The sequence below is a fragment of the Patella vulgata genome, chromosome 8 (genome assembly GCF_932274485.2).
Source record: "Patella vulgata chromosome 8, xgPatVulg1.2, whole genome shotgun sequence".
Lineage (NCBI taxonomy): Eukaryota > Metazoa > Mollusca > Gastropoda > Patellidae > Patella > Patella vulgata.
This window is the reverse complement of record NC_065886.2, coordinates 2,917,931-2,934,813: the sequence shown is the minus strand read 5'-3', so window position 1 is coordinate 2,934,813 and position 16,883 is coordinate 2,917,931. Positions and strand designations below refer to the sequence as shown.

Below are 16,883 nucleotides of genomic sequence, written 5' to 3'. Positions count from 1 at the left end.
CAGTTCTTAAGGGCAAAGAACATATTTTCAAAACTAATTAGAATGCGATTTACAGTATAAAATCTATTATAACATACCCATTTGATTATTGTCTCTGTGATCAACTTTATCTGGTGTAGGATCATCATCAGCACTAATATACAGATCATTCTCCATTATTTCTGGTAAATAAACAACAACAAAATATAGATCATTATTTCTGGTAAATAAAAAACAACAATATATATATATATATTCATAAGTAAACAGAGGCTTTTATATTACAGCTATGAAACAGATTGTGTCAGAATATTTCAATTTTAACTGATTACCATGTTGGTTATTTTGTCTACCTCGCACTCCTCCACGAACCACGCCTACTCCAAGAATAGGAATAGAACAATAGAACAATAACGTACCTATTCCTAACCCTTAAAATAACGAAGCCATGGAAGTTCGAGTATTTTGTTTTATGAAAAGTTAATAATGAAATATTTAGTTTTTTTTACCCATATTCTGTTGTCGTTTCATCTGTTGTTTATTTTGTATAACTTGTTTATTGCCATATAACTGGTCGACTGTAAAAACATGTAATATAGATTGACTGATTACAATATGACCATTAATTATACACTGAACATAATAACCTTTAAAGTGGAAATAACACTTCTGTGATTTCCTGCAATCTCCGGTGATCTACGTCAGTCGGTAAGAAAATATTTTTCAATCCGCTGTTCATTAAATAAGAAATGAAATGTAATGGGGTTAATCGTTACACTTTTCTACACTGACTGGGTCAAGGAAGACGGGCCAACGCCATACAGTGTACAATAGGGAGATACTGCCCGGACAGCGACACTGTGGCATAATCGTATTTCAAATTTCAACTATCAAGAGTTGTTTTACACGCATACTCATGGATACGCGGGACTCTGGTTGTTCGTACCATTCGCACAACTAGACACTGGCCTCCACTGCTAACAAGGAGAAATCGTGACCGAAAATCCGAGGATATTTCTCAGCCATCACCATGATCTAACCCGAGATCTTCTGGTTAGCCAGTCTGAACCCTAATAAAGATTTCATTCTTCTTGTTATTATTATTACCCACAGAGTCAACGCGGGTTCCCAGTCATTAAATAAGTAAAGAGCGTAATAATTTCAATCACGCTATACTTACTGTCCACTTGACCTGGCTCATACGTGGGATTCTTGAATTTGAAACTGCTCGGGGTATTTTGCCTGAAATACAATGTAAGACATAACTTTGCGTCCTCTCGAAGATAAACTTAATATTTTTAGAGATACAGTAAAATGCACAATCAGTCATTCTGGGATATAAAATCCGCAATAGGTCATTCAATATAGGATATAAAACCAAATTGGGTATAATATAAAATGCGCAGTGAGTCATTACATATAAAATTGGGTATAAAATACACAATCAGTCATTATAAGATATAAAACTAAAGATTTGTGGTTTAGCCCGCTGTATTCATGCTTTATAAAGATGTATTGTTTAGTCCGCTGTATTCATGTTTTATAAAGATTAATGGGTTAGTTTTCTATATTCATGCTTTATAAAGATTAATGGGATTTCTGTATTCACGCTTTATACGGATTTATGGGTTAGTTAGCTGTATTCATGTTTTATAAGATTTATGGGTTAGTAAGCTGTATTCATGTTTTATAAGATTTATGGGTTTGTTAGCTGTATTCATGCTTTATAAAGTTGCGATGTTTAGTTAGCTGTATTCATGCTTTTTAAAAAATTAACTTAAAGGCAAATAGAAAATAATCAAATTACGGATAAATAAAACTAACCGTGTTGATTCAGAATTCACTGTAAACAGATAAATAAATAAGATACAGTACTAAAATCCTAAATGACAAATTAGTGTAATAGCACATGGTCTCTACCCCACGATTCCTGGAATTTATACTAGTATTTAGTTGTCTGATTGGCTTAGTAAATCATATTACATCAACATTCATCGCCTGGTGTAATGTTAACACCAGTCGTGGTCACGTTTATTTGCCTACGTAAAGCCGATGATTGTCATTAGCATTTCGGTTTTATCAACGTTAGAATGTACCCAAATTAGTTGTCTAACACTTAAAGATGTATTATGTTAGATTTAGATAAAGAGCCGCACCGTCTCGCAATAATGGGCTAAAAATAGAATAATGAATAGGCAATTAAAATATATTGAAATTTTCATTCAAATTTCTTTATTCTGAGCAAAGTAATGAATGGTCAGGTCTCCATTTTCATTGTTACCGTTGTTACCATAATAAACAAAATCTCGATTATCGATTTTTTAATTTAAATTAAATTATTAAATGTGGATCGTGTTTCAAGCCATTACCAATCAACACCATCCAATGTTCGAGAGAGTTGATTAAGGGCTTGGCATGTGAATAAATATCTAGATAATAGTTTATATCACATTTGAGGCAATAAATAGATTTAGATCTTACATTAATCCATCTTTAATAAATAACGATCTTAATTCATCTTAAGTCTACACGCGAATCATATCAGGTTAATGGGTTACATGTTGTGTGTATTTCCTGGGTTCTTTTCACCTAGAAAGTACTTGTATACTATTTACGAGTCGCTGTTCCCCTCGCCCTCCCGCGCACCTCTGTTCAAGAAACCGTTATAATACACAAACTAATGAACGTAACTCATTACTAAAATTGTACTATTGGTGATAAGGATACTCATAATTTCCCGATTGATTGTAATGTTAATTACATGTCATATCTAATATACAGCAGCAAAGAGCTGAAGATGCCCCGGTTATCAGAACAAAATACGACGGGGGTTTGTTGTTTTCTCCTAATCGACGTGTAGAAACTGTTTTAATCAGTTCTAGATTTTACATATAAAGCAACTAATGGTAATGCCAAATAAGTCAAACCAGGGAAATAATATCCTTAAAGGGACAATAACACTCTTGCTGGCTTGAAAGCTCCAGAAAATAAATAATATCTCTATCTAAGTACTAGATGTTTAAGTGTCCTACCTGTTGTGTAAATTATCCATTACATCCTATTTTACTTGTCCAGAGGGTTCGAAAATATTTTTAAATCGAAGTTTCATTTGAAAAGGTTTACGTTAGACGTTTCAAACCATTATGTTGAATTTTTCAAATATTTTGAATAAGGTGTGTTAAGTTGAAATTTGTATCATCAATTAATTGAAATATTCTAAAATAGTACAATTTGTTGCCCAGAATAAAGATTGGGACATATTATTCAGTTACAACAAGAGTGGTATTGAGCCTTTAATTGTAAGTGAATAATGTGATTGAGATAATTGTATAAAATCGATTAAAGAAGGTAGAAACTTACAGTTTTTATTGTTAGATCCTTTTCTGACCAGCACTATTATCAAAACAATTAAACCAATCAGAACAACAGCACCAACTACTCCTCCTGCTATCACGGGAACGTTGACTGGCAACTCTTCATTTAATGATATTGGACTATTACCACTCACTGTAACATATATATTAATCATAAACTATTAGTTTAGTTTATATGAATACAATGTCTCGTACACCTTTCTGGCATCATCTATAATTAATGAATGAATAAAATCAGGTTAAACGTCCTACTTTTCTGGACCAACCGGGATAATAAAGACCGCTATATACCACACAATGTGCTATAACGATAGTTTGCCCGGACGGCAGTTGAATTCCAACTGCCATGGGTTCCAACGTGGACCTCGGTTTTCGTACAATCTAAACAGCCCACTGTCCTTGTCAGGCACTCCATAATGCATTTAATCTGTAATTAAATAATATATAAATAAGTTACCTGTTACGTGTTGGTAAGAATCTGTACAACCATACTGAGTACATACAGTTACAGTAACAGTTATATCCGCCATCTCACTAATTGTTACAATGCCTGATATAATTGTAACGTTCTTATTTATTACAGTGCCATATATATTTACTGATCTGATGCCATGTTCAGCATTTCTATCAATTGGTATTTCAGTCATAGAACTGTTTTGTTGTTGTTGTTGATACCACGTGGTGTTATAAACATTCCCACCAATTATAAACAGATTTGTATAGCATCCCAATACCGATATTAGAAGCTTAAAAAGTCGACTCTACCTTATATATTGATGTATGTTTCATCTGTTTGATAAACCTACAATCTATATTGATGTATGTTTGATAAACCTACCGTCTATATTGATGTATGTTTCATCTGTTTGATAAACCTACCTTCTATATTGATATATGTTACATCTGTTTGATAAACTGAACCTCTAAAATCCTTAATACCATTACTAGCATTACAGACATAAGTTCCTTCGTTTAATTTTGTGTTATTTAAAACTAGAGCTGTTCTATCTTCTGTTACCACTCCCTCTAGTTCTCTCACAAACTGACCATCAATGTAATGTGTCCAGTTACTCATGGTAAAATTAGTAGGGTAGCCGTCCACCACTCGACAAATCAGTTCAACGGCTTCTGATGTATCATTAACAGTTATATTTAAACTAAGAGGATCTGAAAATACAAAATGACATTTAAAGTATAACCCATAATAATGATAGTGATATGGAACTAGACTAATCTAGACATCAAAAGGTGTAAGATTCTCATATCATATTCTTCAGAAAAAAAAATCATTTCTATTGCAATTAGTGGTGACTTAAGCCGTTTTTGTTCATTTACTTACATTGTATGTGTATACACATGACATCAATACTAGTACAGTATTGTTATACTTACATTGTATGTGTATGTATGTGACGTCACTATTAGTACAGTATTGTTATAGTGTATCTGTATATATGTGACATCACTATTAGTACAATATTGTTATACACTGTATCTGTAAATACGTGACGTCACTACTAGTACACTATGGTCCTATAGATGCAGTATACGTGATATTACTACATGTACAGTAGAGTATTGTTGTATTGTATGTATATATTACTACTAGTACAATATTGTTATAATTACATTGTAGCCGTATATACTTGACATCACTACTAAAACTGTTACATCACTACTAGTACAATATTGTTATACTTACATTGTATCTGTATATTCGTGACATCACTGCTAGTACAATATGATCCTATAGATGCAGAACAAATGTACATAGCCCCGTCTAATCTTGTTATATTTGATTTATCATAAACTGATCCATTGTATGTTTCATCTTTATCTCCATAAATCTTCCATTGGTAGGTTATTTCATTGTTTGTATGATTACTAGAAACAATGGATGCCGAACAGTTTAAATAAAGATCATCACCTTCAGATAAAACCAGTTTATTATCATCTTGATTACCAACGTCTGGATCACCGGGTTTATTACCATCTTGACTACCAACTTCTGGATCACCGGGTTTATTACCATCTTGACTACCAACGTCTGGATCACCGGGTTTATTACCACCTTGACTACCAACTTTTGGATCACCGGATTTATTGTATCTAATATTCGTTGTTAATTCACACAGCGGTGGATCTGTAAATAAAAGATAAAATTATCTTGTGTTAAATCGCTAGTTTGGTCGCCTGTTCATGTAGAATCGTTCCAAATAAGTTTGATTAGAAATGAACTTTATTAAAACTCTACAATTAAACCCTACTGAATCCATGTCTGTTTAAAACTATCCACGCGTTGACATACAATATTACACTTGATTGGTGATTGATATTAGCCTTGTGTAGTATCTGAATCAATTACTGCACGTAGGAAACAGGTCATAATGATACACCCCCACCCTCATTCCCTTCAATAGTGTTATTAGATAAATTAGGTTATTGGTGGCTTTAGAGATTCGGATCATCGGAACCATCAGAATAAGCTATAGGCGAAGAAATGTCATAAATTTGACATTACTAGTCTGTATACGGATTTATGTATGGTCTAGTTCCCGAAGGGAATATTTTCGGGAAAATGAAGAATGGGGCCTCTGCTGGTACGCTTCAGTGTGGAGATTGTCTTACTGCCCTTTGTCATAAACTGTGTGCAGTATATGTAAAAGGTCAAGATAGTTTAAGAAAACAATTATTACATATTAACATGTACGGGTAAGGTAGCATAGTTTTTATTTGATGCTGTATCAGCTGACGACTATAATGGATCAAGGATAGACTACCGTCTCCGGCTTGTGGATAATTCATATAGCTAAGAATTCATGTTTTATATTAGTGATATTAAAATGATTATACCTATCTTGACAGGTAGAGTATATTGATAACTTCCCCCGTAACTATTTCTACAGAACCATATAGTGTCAGAATCTCTCGTCTTGTTGATGTTGTAGATTACAAGAGTTTTGGTTCGTAATGATGATTCACAACCATAATCACGTTCTCCATTGTGTACAGACAATCTACAAGTGGACTGACTCCAGAAACCTCCCCATGTCACAGTAGCAACATCAGTGCCGTTCCTTTGAAATATTGCTCTTTTATAAGCCAATCCACTACCAGGTCTCTGGCAACGTAATCGAAATACAGAATTCTCTTCAGCTATTTCAGGAATCCCGTAAAGATTGAGATATTGTCCATCCACTGAAATTTAAATTGTTATTTATGTTAGAGGAATGTTTGTTGACCGAATGGTTAGCGCGTGCGCGTTGTATCGTAAGGTCTGCCATTGAGTCAGTTGGCGTGGTTTAGATTCTTCTCTTGTACGTGACAAGGAGTAGGGTCGCCTGTCCATGGTCGTGGGTTTTCACCGGTTCCTCAGAGTTCCCCCACTGCTAACGACTCCTACGTACAGGGGAATTATTGAAATAAAATTGAACCATATGTTAGTCCCTCTTTACGCATGAGATGACTATTCGATGAATAAACCTTCTCTCATCCCCTCTATCACATCGAACCATTAGTAATGTATTCTACAATCTCAGGGATGATGTCATGTAGCTGGAGTAAATAACCCGGGCATCAAATTGTCTTGATCCGTCCAATGTAGGTATTAGCGACATCGTAGACTTACCGATTATAGAATGGAAATGTAGATTTTCGCGACAGCATAGATTTGCTGCCTATAAGATGGAAATTTAGATTTTCACTGACAGTTATTGAAATACAGGTTTTTGCGACATTATAGATTTACCGCCTGCAAGATTGCAATGTTTTAGCGACATCGTAGATTTAACGCCTGTTTTTAGACATCATAGATTTACCGTCTATAAGATAGAAATGCCCGTTTTTAGCGACATCGTAGATTTACAGTCTATAAGATAGAAATGTCCATTTAGGGACATCATAGAATTACCACCAACTATAACATGGAAATGTAGATTTTAGTCTTTAATTACCATATCATCACACGATGACTAATTACCATTTCATCACACAATGACTTCTTGTCATCACTACCCACGAGGTTTTACAAATTCCAGGATAGATTATAGGTCGATCAGAAAGTAATACCATTTCATTATTGTCAAGTTAAAACGCCCACACAGCAGCTATATATTAAATGCAGCTTATAAGAAAGGAAACCTTGCATACGGAGCCAATTTAATTAGGATGTAGGAAATCTAATCTCTAGGGTTCATACTCTTTTGACCCATGACTTTAAACCGAATTAGAAAAAAATATCGACCGATGACCCTAATGCTTCAAACCAAATATGAAAAAAATCCAGTACAAACTATACCCTTGGGTTCAAAATGTATTTTTGAGCGGGTTTAACGTCCACCTGCATTCTGTATCGCATTCAATAGGTTTTTGACAAAGGTGGTGTGGTGTGTATGTGTGGTTTGGGTGGGGGGTGGGTAACTCAGGAAGTTACAGAACGCTGAAACTCGATAATGTTTGTCCTCTCATAACTAATATGCTTCACACCAAACAATGTAAAATAAAACCTAGTCTCTACCGCGTTCACAAACCAATTGTTTTGACCGACGGGCCTACATAAAAAAGAAAAAGAAATAAGCAAAGAATAAGCAAATTGATCATAATTTAAACCACTATCATTTTATCGGTAAATGGCTTTGTAACAATATACATATATTATTAATCCGTGTTTATTAGATCAGTGGGGGGGGGGGGCAGATCAGTAGGAGGTTACACTCCATTACATTTCGTTATTTATAGCGTAGTTAGATCAGTGGGGGCAGATCAGTAAAACGTTACACCTCATTACATTTCGTTATTTATAGAGTAATACAGTTCATCGCGTGCATTTTGCATACCGATAGTTCATTGGCCAATCACGCTATTTTACCGACATTTCGCCTAATAGTTTGGATGCAGCTATGGCGGGTGTGGCGCCAGGCAGGGTAAGCTTACTCTTCCGGACACCTGTTACCACTGTTTGTCGTGTATTTTGTACACGAGGAGCAGTCCATTTGCTGATTACACTATTTTGCTTGAATACACTATTTTGCCTATAACGTTTTTTAGGACTTCGAATTCTGTCTTATGGTTTGGATTGTTCGTACTTGGTTTTATTTTATTATGTTATTTATAGTAAATAAATATATTTATTTATAATATATAAATATATTGCATTTATAGTAAATAAATAACACATAACAACTATATGTAAGAGACAATTGATTGATAAAAATCTTTTGTATTTACCTGTATTTTCTTATGTGGTCATTACGCAGGTGTAACGTGCATTAACTTATGTTCTTACAACATGGTTTAAGATACCGAGTATGAACCTAGAAATACTGTATAATATATTTATATGGTATGCATGAAGTGAAGGAAATAAACTATTAACTAGCTATTTACTTCCTTAATTTAATATACTATATACGCATTTGGGTGTTTATCTAGCATACTGCTACTTTTAATATGTCAACTGCATGTGTTTATCTATCATATTGGTACTTGTAGTAAAATATGTCGACAACATTATGTTTATCTATCATATTGGTACTTTTAGTAAAATATGTCAACTACATGTGTTTATCTAACATACTGATACTGTAAATAGTATATGTGGACTACATGTGATATCTGGGCTATGAGAGTACTGACTGTCATAAAAGACATGTCAGTTGGCACAGTCAATTATTGATATACCCACAAGCAGTGGCGTAGCCGTCAAATATATATTGGGGGGGGGGGGGGGGTTCGCAAATGAAATTACATAAAATGTTGACAATTTGTGACGCCGCAGCCGATGTAGCTCGGTACGGAGAGTGTAGAAGGGTAACCCTCCCACTGGGGGGGGGGGGGCACCCCATAAAATTCAGTCTTATGTAAACACTGTTTTGGCATATTTTACGGGGTTAAAGTAAAACATCAAACAAATATATTGGGATATGTACAGGTTTTATACAGATAGAAACTTAACTAATCCTAATAATTGTTGTAAATAAATAGGAGTTAGGGCCTTCTATGTTATTTTTTTTTTTCGGGGGGGGGGGTCGGACAAGAACTATAAAAAGACATTCCAGTTCGTACAGTGTATAAGAACTATAACAATATATTCCAGTTCGTACAGTGTATAAGAACTATAACAATATATTCCAGTTCGTACAGTGTATAATTGATAACCCACACAAATTATAAACATACCAGTTCGTACAGTGTACTATTAACAGTGTACAAGAACTATTAAAAAACATACCGGCTCGTACAGTGATTAATTGATATACCCACAAGAACTATAAAAACACAAACTAGTTCGTTGATAGTTCTTGAAACGTATAAAAAAGACTGACTTACCGTAATGTTTGGTCATTATCAACAGTACCGTGGTTAAGATAATATATTTCATTGTAAAGATTAACTCGTCTTTGTTATAACCACCACTTATCAATGCAATATGAAGCCTGTTGAATCATGTCATCTCTGTTTCAAATATTACTTCCTGGTTTAAAGGTCTTTGAATTGTTAACTCACACAAATTATTTAAAGGGGATCGGTCTTTATTGACCATTTAATATAAGTTCAACAATGTGAACAATTTTAAGATTTATCCTCATAACTGATATGTTGAAAGCAGAACAAACTAACACAAGCAATATAAATCAAACAATATTAGGACATTACAGATTTAAAGTTATTTTTTTTTTAATCGTCTTTCTTTAGACAAAATGACGTCATAACCATTCGAAAAGATACATAGAGGATATTTGTCGTTTTGTGGTGAATAACATATTTTATTTCATCGAGAAGCCAGAAAACTTATATTTTCACGAATGCGTATGAAAATATAAACGTTTTCTTGCTTAGAGATGAAATAAAATATGTTATTCACCACAAAACGACAAATGTTCTATTTATTTTATGATTTTACAAATCATTTTAGGTAAAAACAACATGGACTACTGCTAGCCAGTGGAATAACACTTTTATTTCACTGATAAAACGAGGTATTCCACTACTGATCATAAAATAAATGTTATCATTTAAGCCCTTGCTTTCTTTTTCTTCATAAACGTCCCTGCGTTGCCGAATGTTATAGTGTTTCTTTGTATATATTTAATTATATAATTTTAGTTAAAGTAGCTGAATTGATATCTCACTAATCCTTTAAGTCTTTTTACTGTATGAGTTTATACGTAATGTAAAAATATATATACTCTTCAAAAAATGTAGGGGATATTCAATACAATACAAAACTGCGGAAATGCACTGCTGTTTTTTATTAGAGGTAACCAGTGTATGTTAATAACAGGTCAATTGCCTACACATCAACATAAACAGTTTATATGGCCCCATTTCACTCGCAATGAGATACATCGTCAAAAGTGAAATTGGACGTTTTTGATTTTTGTCTTAATAATGAGTAATTGCTCCACCAATCCTCAGCAATTCGTCTTGGCATGCTCCTAATCAACATTCCAATCACGATTTGGGGCAATTTGACACACTCCTCTTGCAGTGCCACGTCCAATTCTTGCAGTGTTGTCGGTTGACGTTGACGCTGACGAACACGTCTCCCGATCAAATTAAACGTAACACACTAAAGCAAGGATACGCTAAACAGTAACTCTTATGCAAGAACCGATAGGAAAGCAAACATGGAAAGATAAACCAGCACGCGGCAGTTTTCATCAACCCTTCCCTGAAGTGTCAAATTTGACAATGAACCCCCTCCCATGTACAGCTCAGTAGTTCTGTTGGGAAGATAAGTTCTTCATCTGTGAACATACTCTCAAAGCATGTCAAGTGTCCATGACTATTTATCATATCACAACCTGCATAGGTATTTTCATTTCAAAATCCCTTACTTTTTTGAAGAGTTATTTTACGTTATTATAGTTAACATGCTATGCTCACATTGTCTTCTGTGTTTAAACATCTGTTTCCTATGTACAATTTAACATTTCTGATAAAATATTATTATATAATTATTTTAATCCTAAGCTTGTATAGATGTTCTATATTCTACTGTAACTTTAGTCTGGTGATCAGCTCGTTATTGTGGCCATTAGCCAGTTTTGGACACTCGTTTATTCAAAGTACAATTTTAATTATTTATTCCGAGTTATTCAAATTAGCTACAACCCCCCAGAAAACAGCACTAAAACTTGTACGTTTTAAAATGCCGTAATAGATGAAATACTTTTAACTCACACCGAATTTTCAAAAGTTTTATTTCAAGCTGCAAAATTGGAAGTGCGAAATTTAAGAAACAACAGCACCACCTCCGGTCCGTTAGTTTTATTATTGTAAGAGTAAATACCAGCTTTTTGACAGGTATATCGGACATTCAATCAATGAGAGAGAGAGAGAGAGAGAGAGAGAGAGAGAGAGCGCAACATAAACTAGGTCTTTTCGGGATTAACTTGTGTTACAGGTGTACGATCGAAACCACGCCACTTGCCTCAATGACAGACCTTATGATCGAAATCGCATGTGTTAAACGATTCGGGCCCCGGACTATTTATACGCTTTCTAGATTAACAGCTACACCAGTCGTTGATGAATGGCACTAGATGTTTTCCCATACCGTGACTAGCTCGCTAGATCACTAATCACACGTATGACTGTTGGAGTCTGGCCGTGTGACGAATACTTTGGTCATAGTATAACACACTTTAGTCCAGATCTAATTGGTCCATATCAATGACTGTCCGAGCTGATTCCTTTATCCAGTTTTGGAAAAAAAATCATTTCAGCTGTATAGTCCACTATTTTACCATGGTGTTTTATATTTTTATTTGTCTTACGGGTGGAGGGGGGCGTGGATGGCCGAATAAGGTCTGTCATTGAGTCAACTGGCGTGGTTTCGAATCCACGGCTGTACGTGACAAGGAGTAGGATCGCCTGTTCAGCCTCGTGGGGTTTCTCTGATTTCCTAAAGACACCTACGCGCAAGCGAATTATTGAAATAAAATTGAACCATATGTTGGTCCCGAAATGACATAGTCTGTGTCGAGTGGACGTTAAACCACATTTCTCTCGCCCTCTAATTTGTCTTAGGTTAGAAATAAATTAGGATTAAATTCATTTACGAACAGTCAGTGAAATGTTCAAATGAGGTCAGAGTAGTGAAGCAGCCTGTTAAACTTTTATTGCTATTGTTTCCGCCATGTTAAATGAAATCGCAATACTAGAACTATTAGAACAGGATTTAAACAGTTGATACGTCACTATTATAGGATATAATAATACATGTACGTATATCATATACCAACACTGTATTACTATACGATATTATATATATATATACAATGACATTATTTATGAATAGCTCACAGACGATCAAAAAGTACTTTAAATTTTGAAATTTATTAAACCAGTGTTGAAATCAGTTTGTGGAGACATACCGTTATCTTTTATCAAACTGGTGTCAACATATTTTTCAGTGTTCATGCTTCTTGATATAGGTAACTAACAGAAAACATGTATACATGTGTTAATCTGTTGTATAAGGGTATACTTTAGGAGAAATGAGTGGGCGATAATCCAGGGATAGATGAAATTAATAAAATTAATTAGATTAATAACTCATTGTTTATTATTGACTATCAGGTCGAGGGACATATTTTTTTAATAAAATGGTTTTCCAATATTTCTTTTCGACATGTCATCGACTTTCATTTTATAAAACGGGGAAATTTCTTATTTTAATTGTACGTGTTGTGCGCATCTAAAGATGTGTCCATTTACAAATAAGGGCCCTTTTTTGTTACAATCCCATACATGTATGTAAGTTTTACATTGACTCAATATTAATCTAGGATATATAACGGATATTCAGTAAAAGGGACTCGTGCATGTAACTCCTTATTGTTGTTCTTCTGCTAAGGTTCCGCCTATTCAAATACGATTGACATGGCATGCCTATTCATTGAATGCAAATCGTTGAACGGACTGTGATATGATGTCACAATTTCAAAATGACTGTGATGACGCAGGGTTAAATTTCGTCATAGGCCACGAGATGTAAACATATTTAGGGCACGTGACCTATGACGAAATGAGCAGGCGTGGATGTGAAATAGATCTAACCGTCCATATAATACGCTCGTGCACTTTTTTTTAAAAACGTGCACTCATTTGATGACGATATCACCTCGGTGGAAGCGGACGTTAAATAAAGCTATTTCACACACATTAAATTAAGCCATAACACGTAGGATGTACTCTTATATAGAATTTCAAAAGTCAAGCCAGTCTATCCAGTCTAGGGATCGTCTAGAGATATGTAGTCCCTATTCCTCGAGGCCATTTGATGTATATTTATTATTTAGAGTAATACTAGTGTTATAGTAAATATTTTGATATACATTTATATAATTTTAAAAACGTGCACTCATTTGATGACGATATCACCTCGGTGGAAGCGGACGTTAAATAAAGCTATTTCACACACATTAAATTAAGCCATAACACGTAGGATGTACTATTATATAGAATTTCAAAAGTCAAGCCACCGCGGTTCTGTATTGTACCGTCACTTTATATTCCCAATTCTCCAAGACAAGCAAGGTTAAACCTTAAAGATATATTAGTTAAGAGTTTAATAAAGAGTTGGTCATTCTTGCTATAAATATTCAAAAATAGATGATGAAAAAAGAAAATATTGAAAATTCCATTCAAATTACTTCATTCTCAGTCAAGTTATCATTATTTGTAGTTTTGACAAGATGCGTGCACAGTGGTAACCAGGGCACTGGTATAATCGGGATTTAGCCTCGCTTTCCCGTTTTTAAATTAAATTTTTAAATGGCTAACCGTTTTAATCTAGTTAAAATCTCAAGTATCCGATGCCATCGAGAGTCGATTATGGCCTTGTTTTGTTAATAAATGTCTAATAGTTTATATAACATTTCAGGCTTGCATAGTGTATGTTTAATGAAGCTGAAATCTGGGAAAAACCCACACGAAACGGTGGATTTGATGGGCCCATGATCTGTTGATGTTCTTGTTAAACACTAAAACCATGACTTGACTCAAACTGCTGTACTTAAAATAACCAGTTCTCTATTCACCACACGAAACAAACATACAAACATATAGATATAAGTTACAACTCCGCTGCTTTGACAGGTAATTCTTACTATTTATTTTTCATGATAATAACTGCCAAAAATAACCGTTCATTGCGATTTATATGGTGATTTCCAGAATACCCGTAATTCGAAATAGGTTAACTGTCTTGTAGGTCTGGAGGGTTCAGTAATATAAGAGTCAAAAGTAAGATATTTCACCCAAACCAAGATCAAGCTTTTAAGTATATTTTGTGGTCGACATCCTCCTTAAATGTATCAGGACAGATATTAGTCCTTGCCCATGTGGTTATCCCTGAATGCTACCGTTTTTGTTTTTAATGTGTAGGTTATCTATCTTGTTTACGGTTATCCGGAACAGTGACAGCCATGTGATGCAAATGTTTTTCAGTCGCACAGAGGATCCTATCGGTTTCGATAACATTTACCCCTGAAGGTTTGGGGGAGGAGCTTTATCCTATACGATAGAGTATAGTAAATAATTATTTTTAAATCGTACTGTCCTATACGATATAGTATAGTAAATAAGTGTTTTTACATCGTACTGTCCTATACGATAGAGTATAGTAAATAAGTGTTTTACATCGTACTGTCCTATACGATAGAGTATAGTAAATAAATGTTTTTTCATCATACTGTCCTATACGATAGAGTATAGTAAATAAATGTTTTTACATCATCTATCGTCTTATACGACAGAGTATAGCAGATAAGTGTTTGCTTGCATGCTTGGCGAACCAACTAATAACTGGTGGTCTTCTATAGGTTGGGTACTGTGAACTCAAAACAAACCAAGACTAGTAATTGTACCCCCATTAGCATCAGTGTTAAATTCTATATAACAAGTTTGTAAACATTCCGATGATATTAATCTTTTTAATGAGTCCAGTGATCTTATCAAAATATTGACAGAGGTTGACCGTGACGTCATATTTTCGGTGATTCCCCTAATTAAGGCTTGTTTCAAAATCATGGCTATTCACCGAAATCTAATAGGTTTCCCCAAATCAAGCTTGTTTCAAAATCATAGATATTCACCGAAATCTAATAGAAAATGTATATTCAAACCCTATTCGTCGATTCTAGACCAAAATGTTAACAAACGTTTGAAAAAAAAGAATTGCTGTAAATAGACGAACTGCCTTCCTGGATAATCAATTCAGGGGAGATAATTACTAGCGCTAGCGTGCTCGTTTGTATTATCAAAACGTATGTTAGGAATTCTTATGCTGCGGTGTGTAGCTCTAATACGTCGAAGCACAACGCTCTCGCTATATTTATTATTCAAGGAGCTTTAATCTATAAGAAACATAAGTACTAATTATGTGACGTCGAACTGGGTTTATTAACGAATGAACATAATTGTCCGTATTTCGTCTCTTATATTTATACCCAGTCACTATCGCAAACTCAATATCTTAATAATAATTAAACTAGAAATATTTGAACATATACATGATAAGAGTTAAACATTTAATACAAAATGTGATAGAAATTAACATATTTACATTACTGAGACCTAACTCAAATATAGGTACATAATGAATCAATGACTAAGATGCATGTTAAGTAATTAACCTATTAAGATATAGGTTCAGAAAAAGGTTAGAACGATCGGGGTTCAGAGTAAAGATTAACTTATCCACTCTAAAGCAATTAGTCAATTTAGGTAAGTAATTATATAAATGTATATCAAAATATTTACTATAACACTAGTATTACTCTAAATAATAAATATACATCAAATGACTTCGAGGAATAGGGACTACATATCTCTAGACGATCCCTAGACTGGATAGCGCACCAAAACATGCAAAAATATTGTACAACATCAATAACAATACAACATTACTATAAATATACAACATAGTAATTAATAACAACACAACATAGCAATTAATAACAATACAACATAACAATTAATGACAATATAACATACTTTATCTTATATGCACATCTAACCTCACTGAATTAATAACAACATAGCAATTAATAACAATATAACATATTTCATCTTAGATGCACTATTAACCTCACTGAATTAATAACAATATAACATAACGCATAATTTCGTCTTAGATAAATATCTAACCTCAGTGAATTAACAAATATATAAATTAATTTAAATCATATTGAATCCAAGATGATTATATTATCTTGCTTACATTGACTACTAAATAATAAATATAATCAGTGAATTTACATTTGAATAGTCTATATATAGAAAGAGATTTAATAATTATGTACTGTATATATTTTAATAGTCATTTTGCTTAAAGATATATTATGCAAGATTAGATAAAGAGCTGGCAGTTCTCACTATAATAGTTAAAAAACTAGATAATGTAAAGGGAATATGCTGAAAATTTCAGTCAAATTGATCCACTCTGAACCGAGAAAAGTCGGTTCGATAAAAAAACACAGTCTCGATTATCCATTTCATGATTTAGTCATGAATGAAAGT

At 33.9% G+C, this 16,883-nt stretch overlaps 1 protein-coding gene across 2 annotated transcripts in view; it reads right to left on the bottom strand.

The window, feature by feature from the left end:
• Window positions 1-9,814, bottom strand: part of LOC126830920 (uncharacterized) — a 34,557-nt gene extending 24,743 nt beyond the window's left edge. Inside the window, exons 1-5 of one of the 2 annotated variants that reach the window (XM_056102964.1) lie at window positions 9,681-9,756; window positions 8,580-8,665; window positions 6,207-6,551; window positions 5,056-5,496; window positions 4,233-4,520 (exon numbers count right to left, since the gene is read on the bottom strand). In XM_056102964.1, coding sequence (XP_055958939.1) covers window positions 4,233-4,520; window positions 5,056-5,125 — 358 coding nt within the window. In that variant the 5' untranslated portion in view covers window positions 5,126-5,496; window positions 6,207-6,551; window positions 8,580-8,665; window positions 9,681-9,756. Of the gene's footprint in view, window positions 1-4,232; window positions 4,521-5,055; window positions 5,497-6,206; window positions 6,552-8,579; window positions 8,666-9,680 lie in introns of both variants that reach the window. The other variant, XM_050561425.2, reaches the window with a different exon arrangement.
• Between the last annotated feature and the right edge of the window lie 7,069 nt (window positions 9,815-16,883).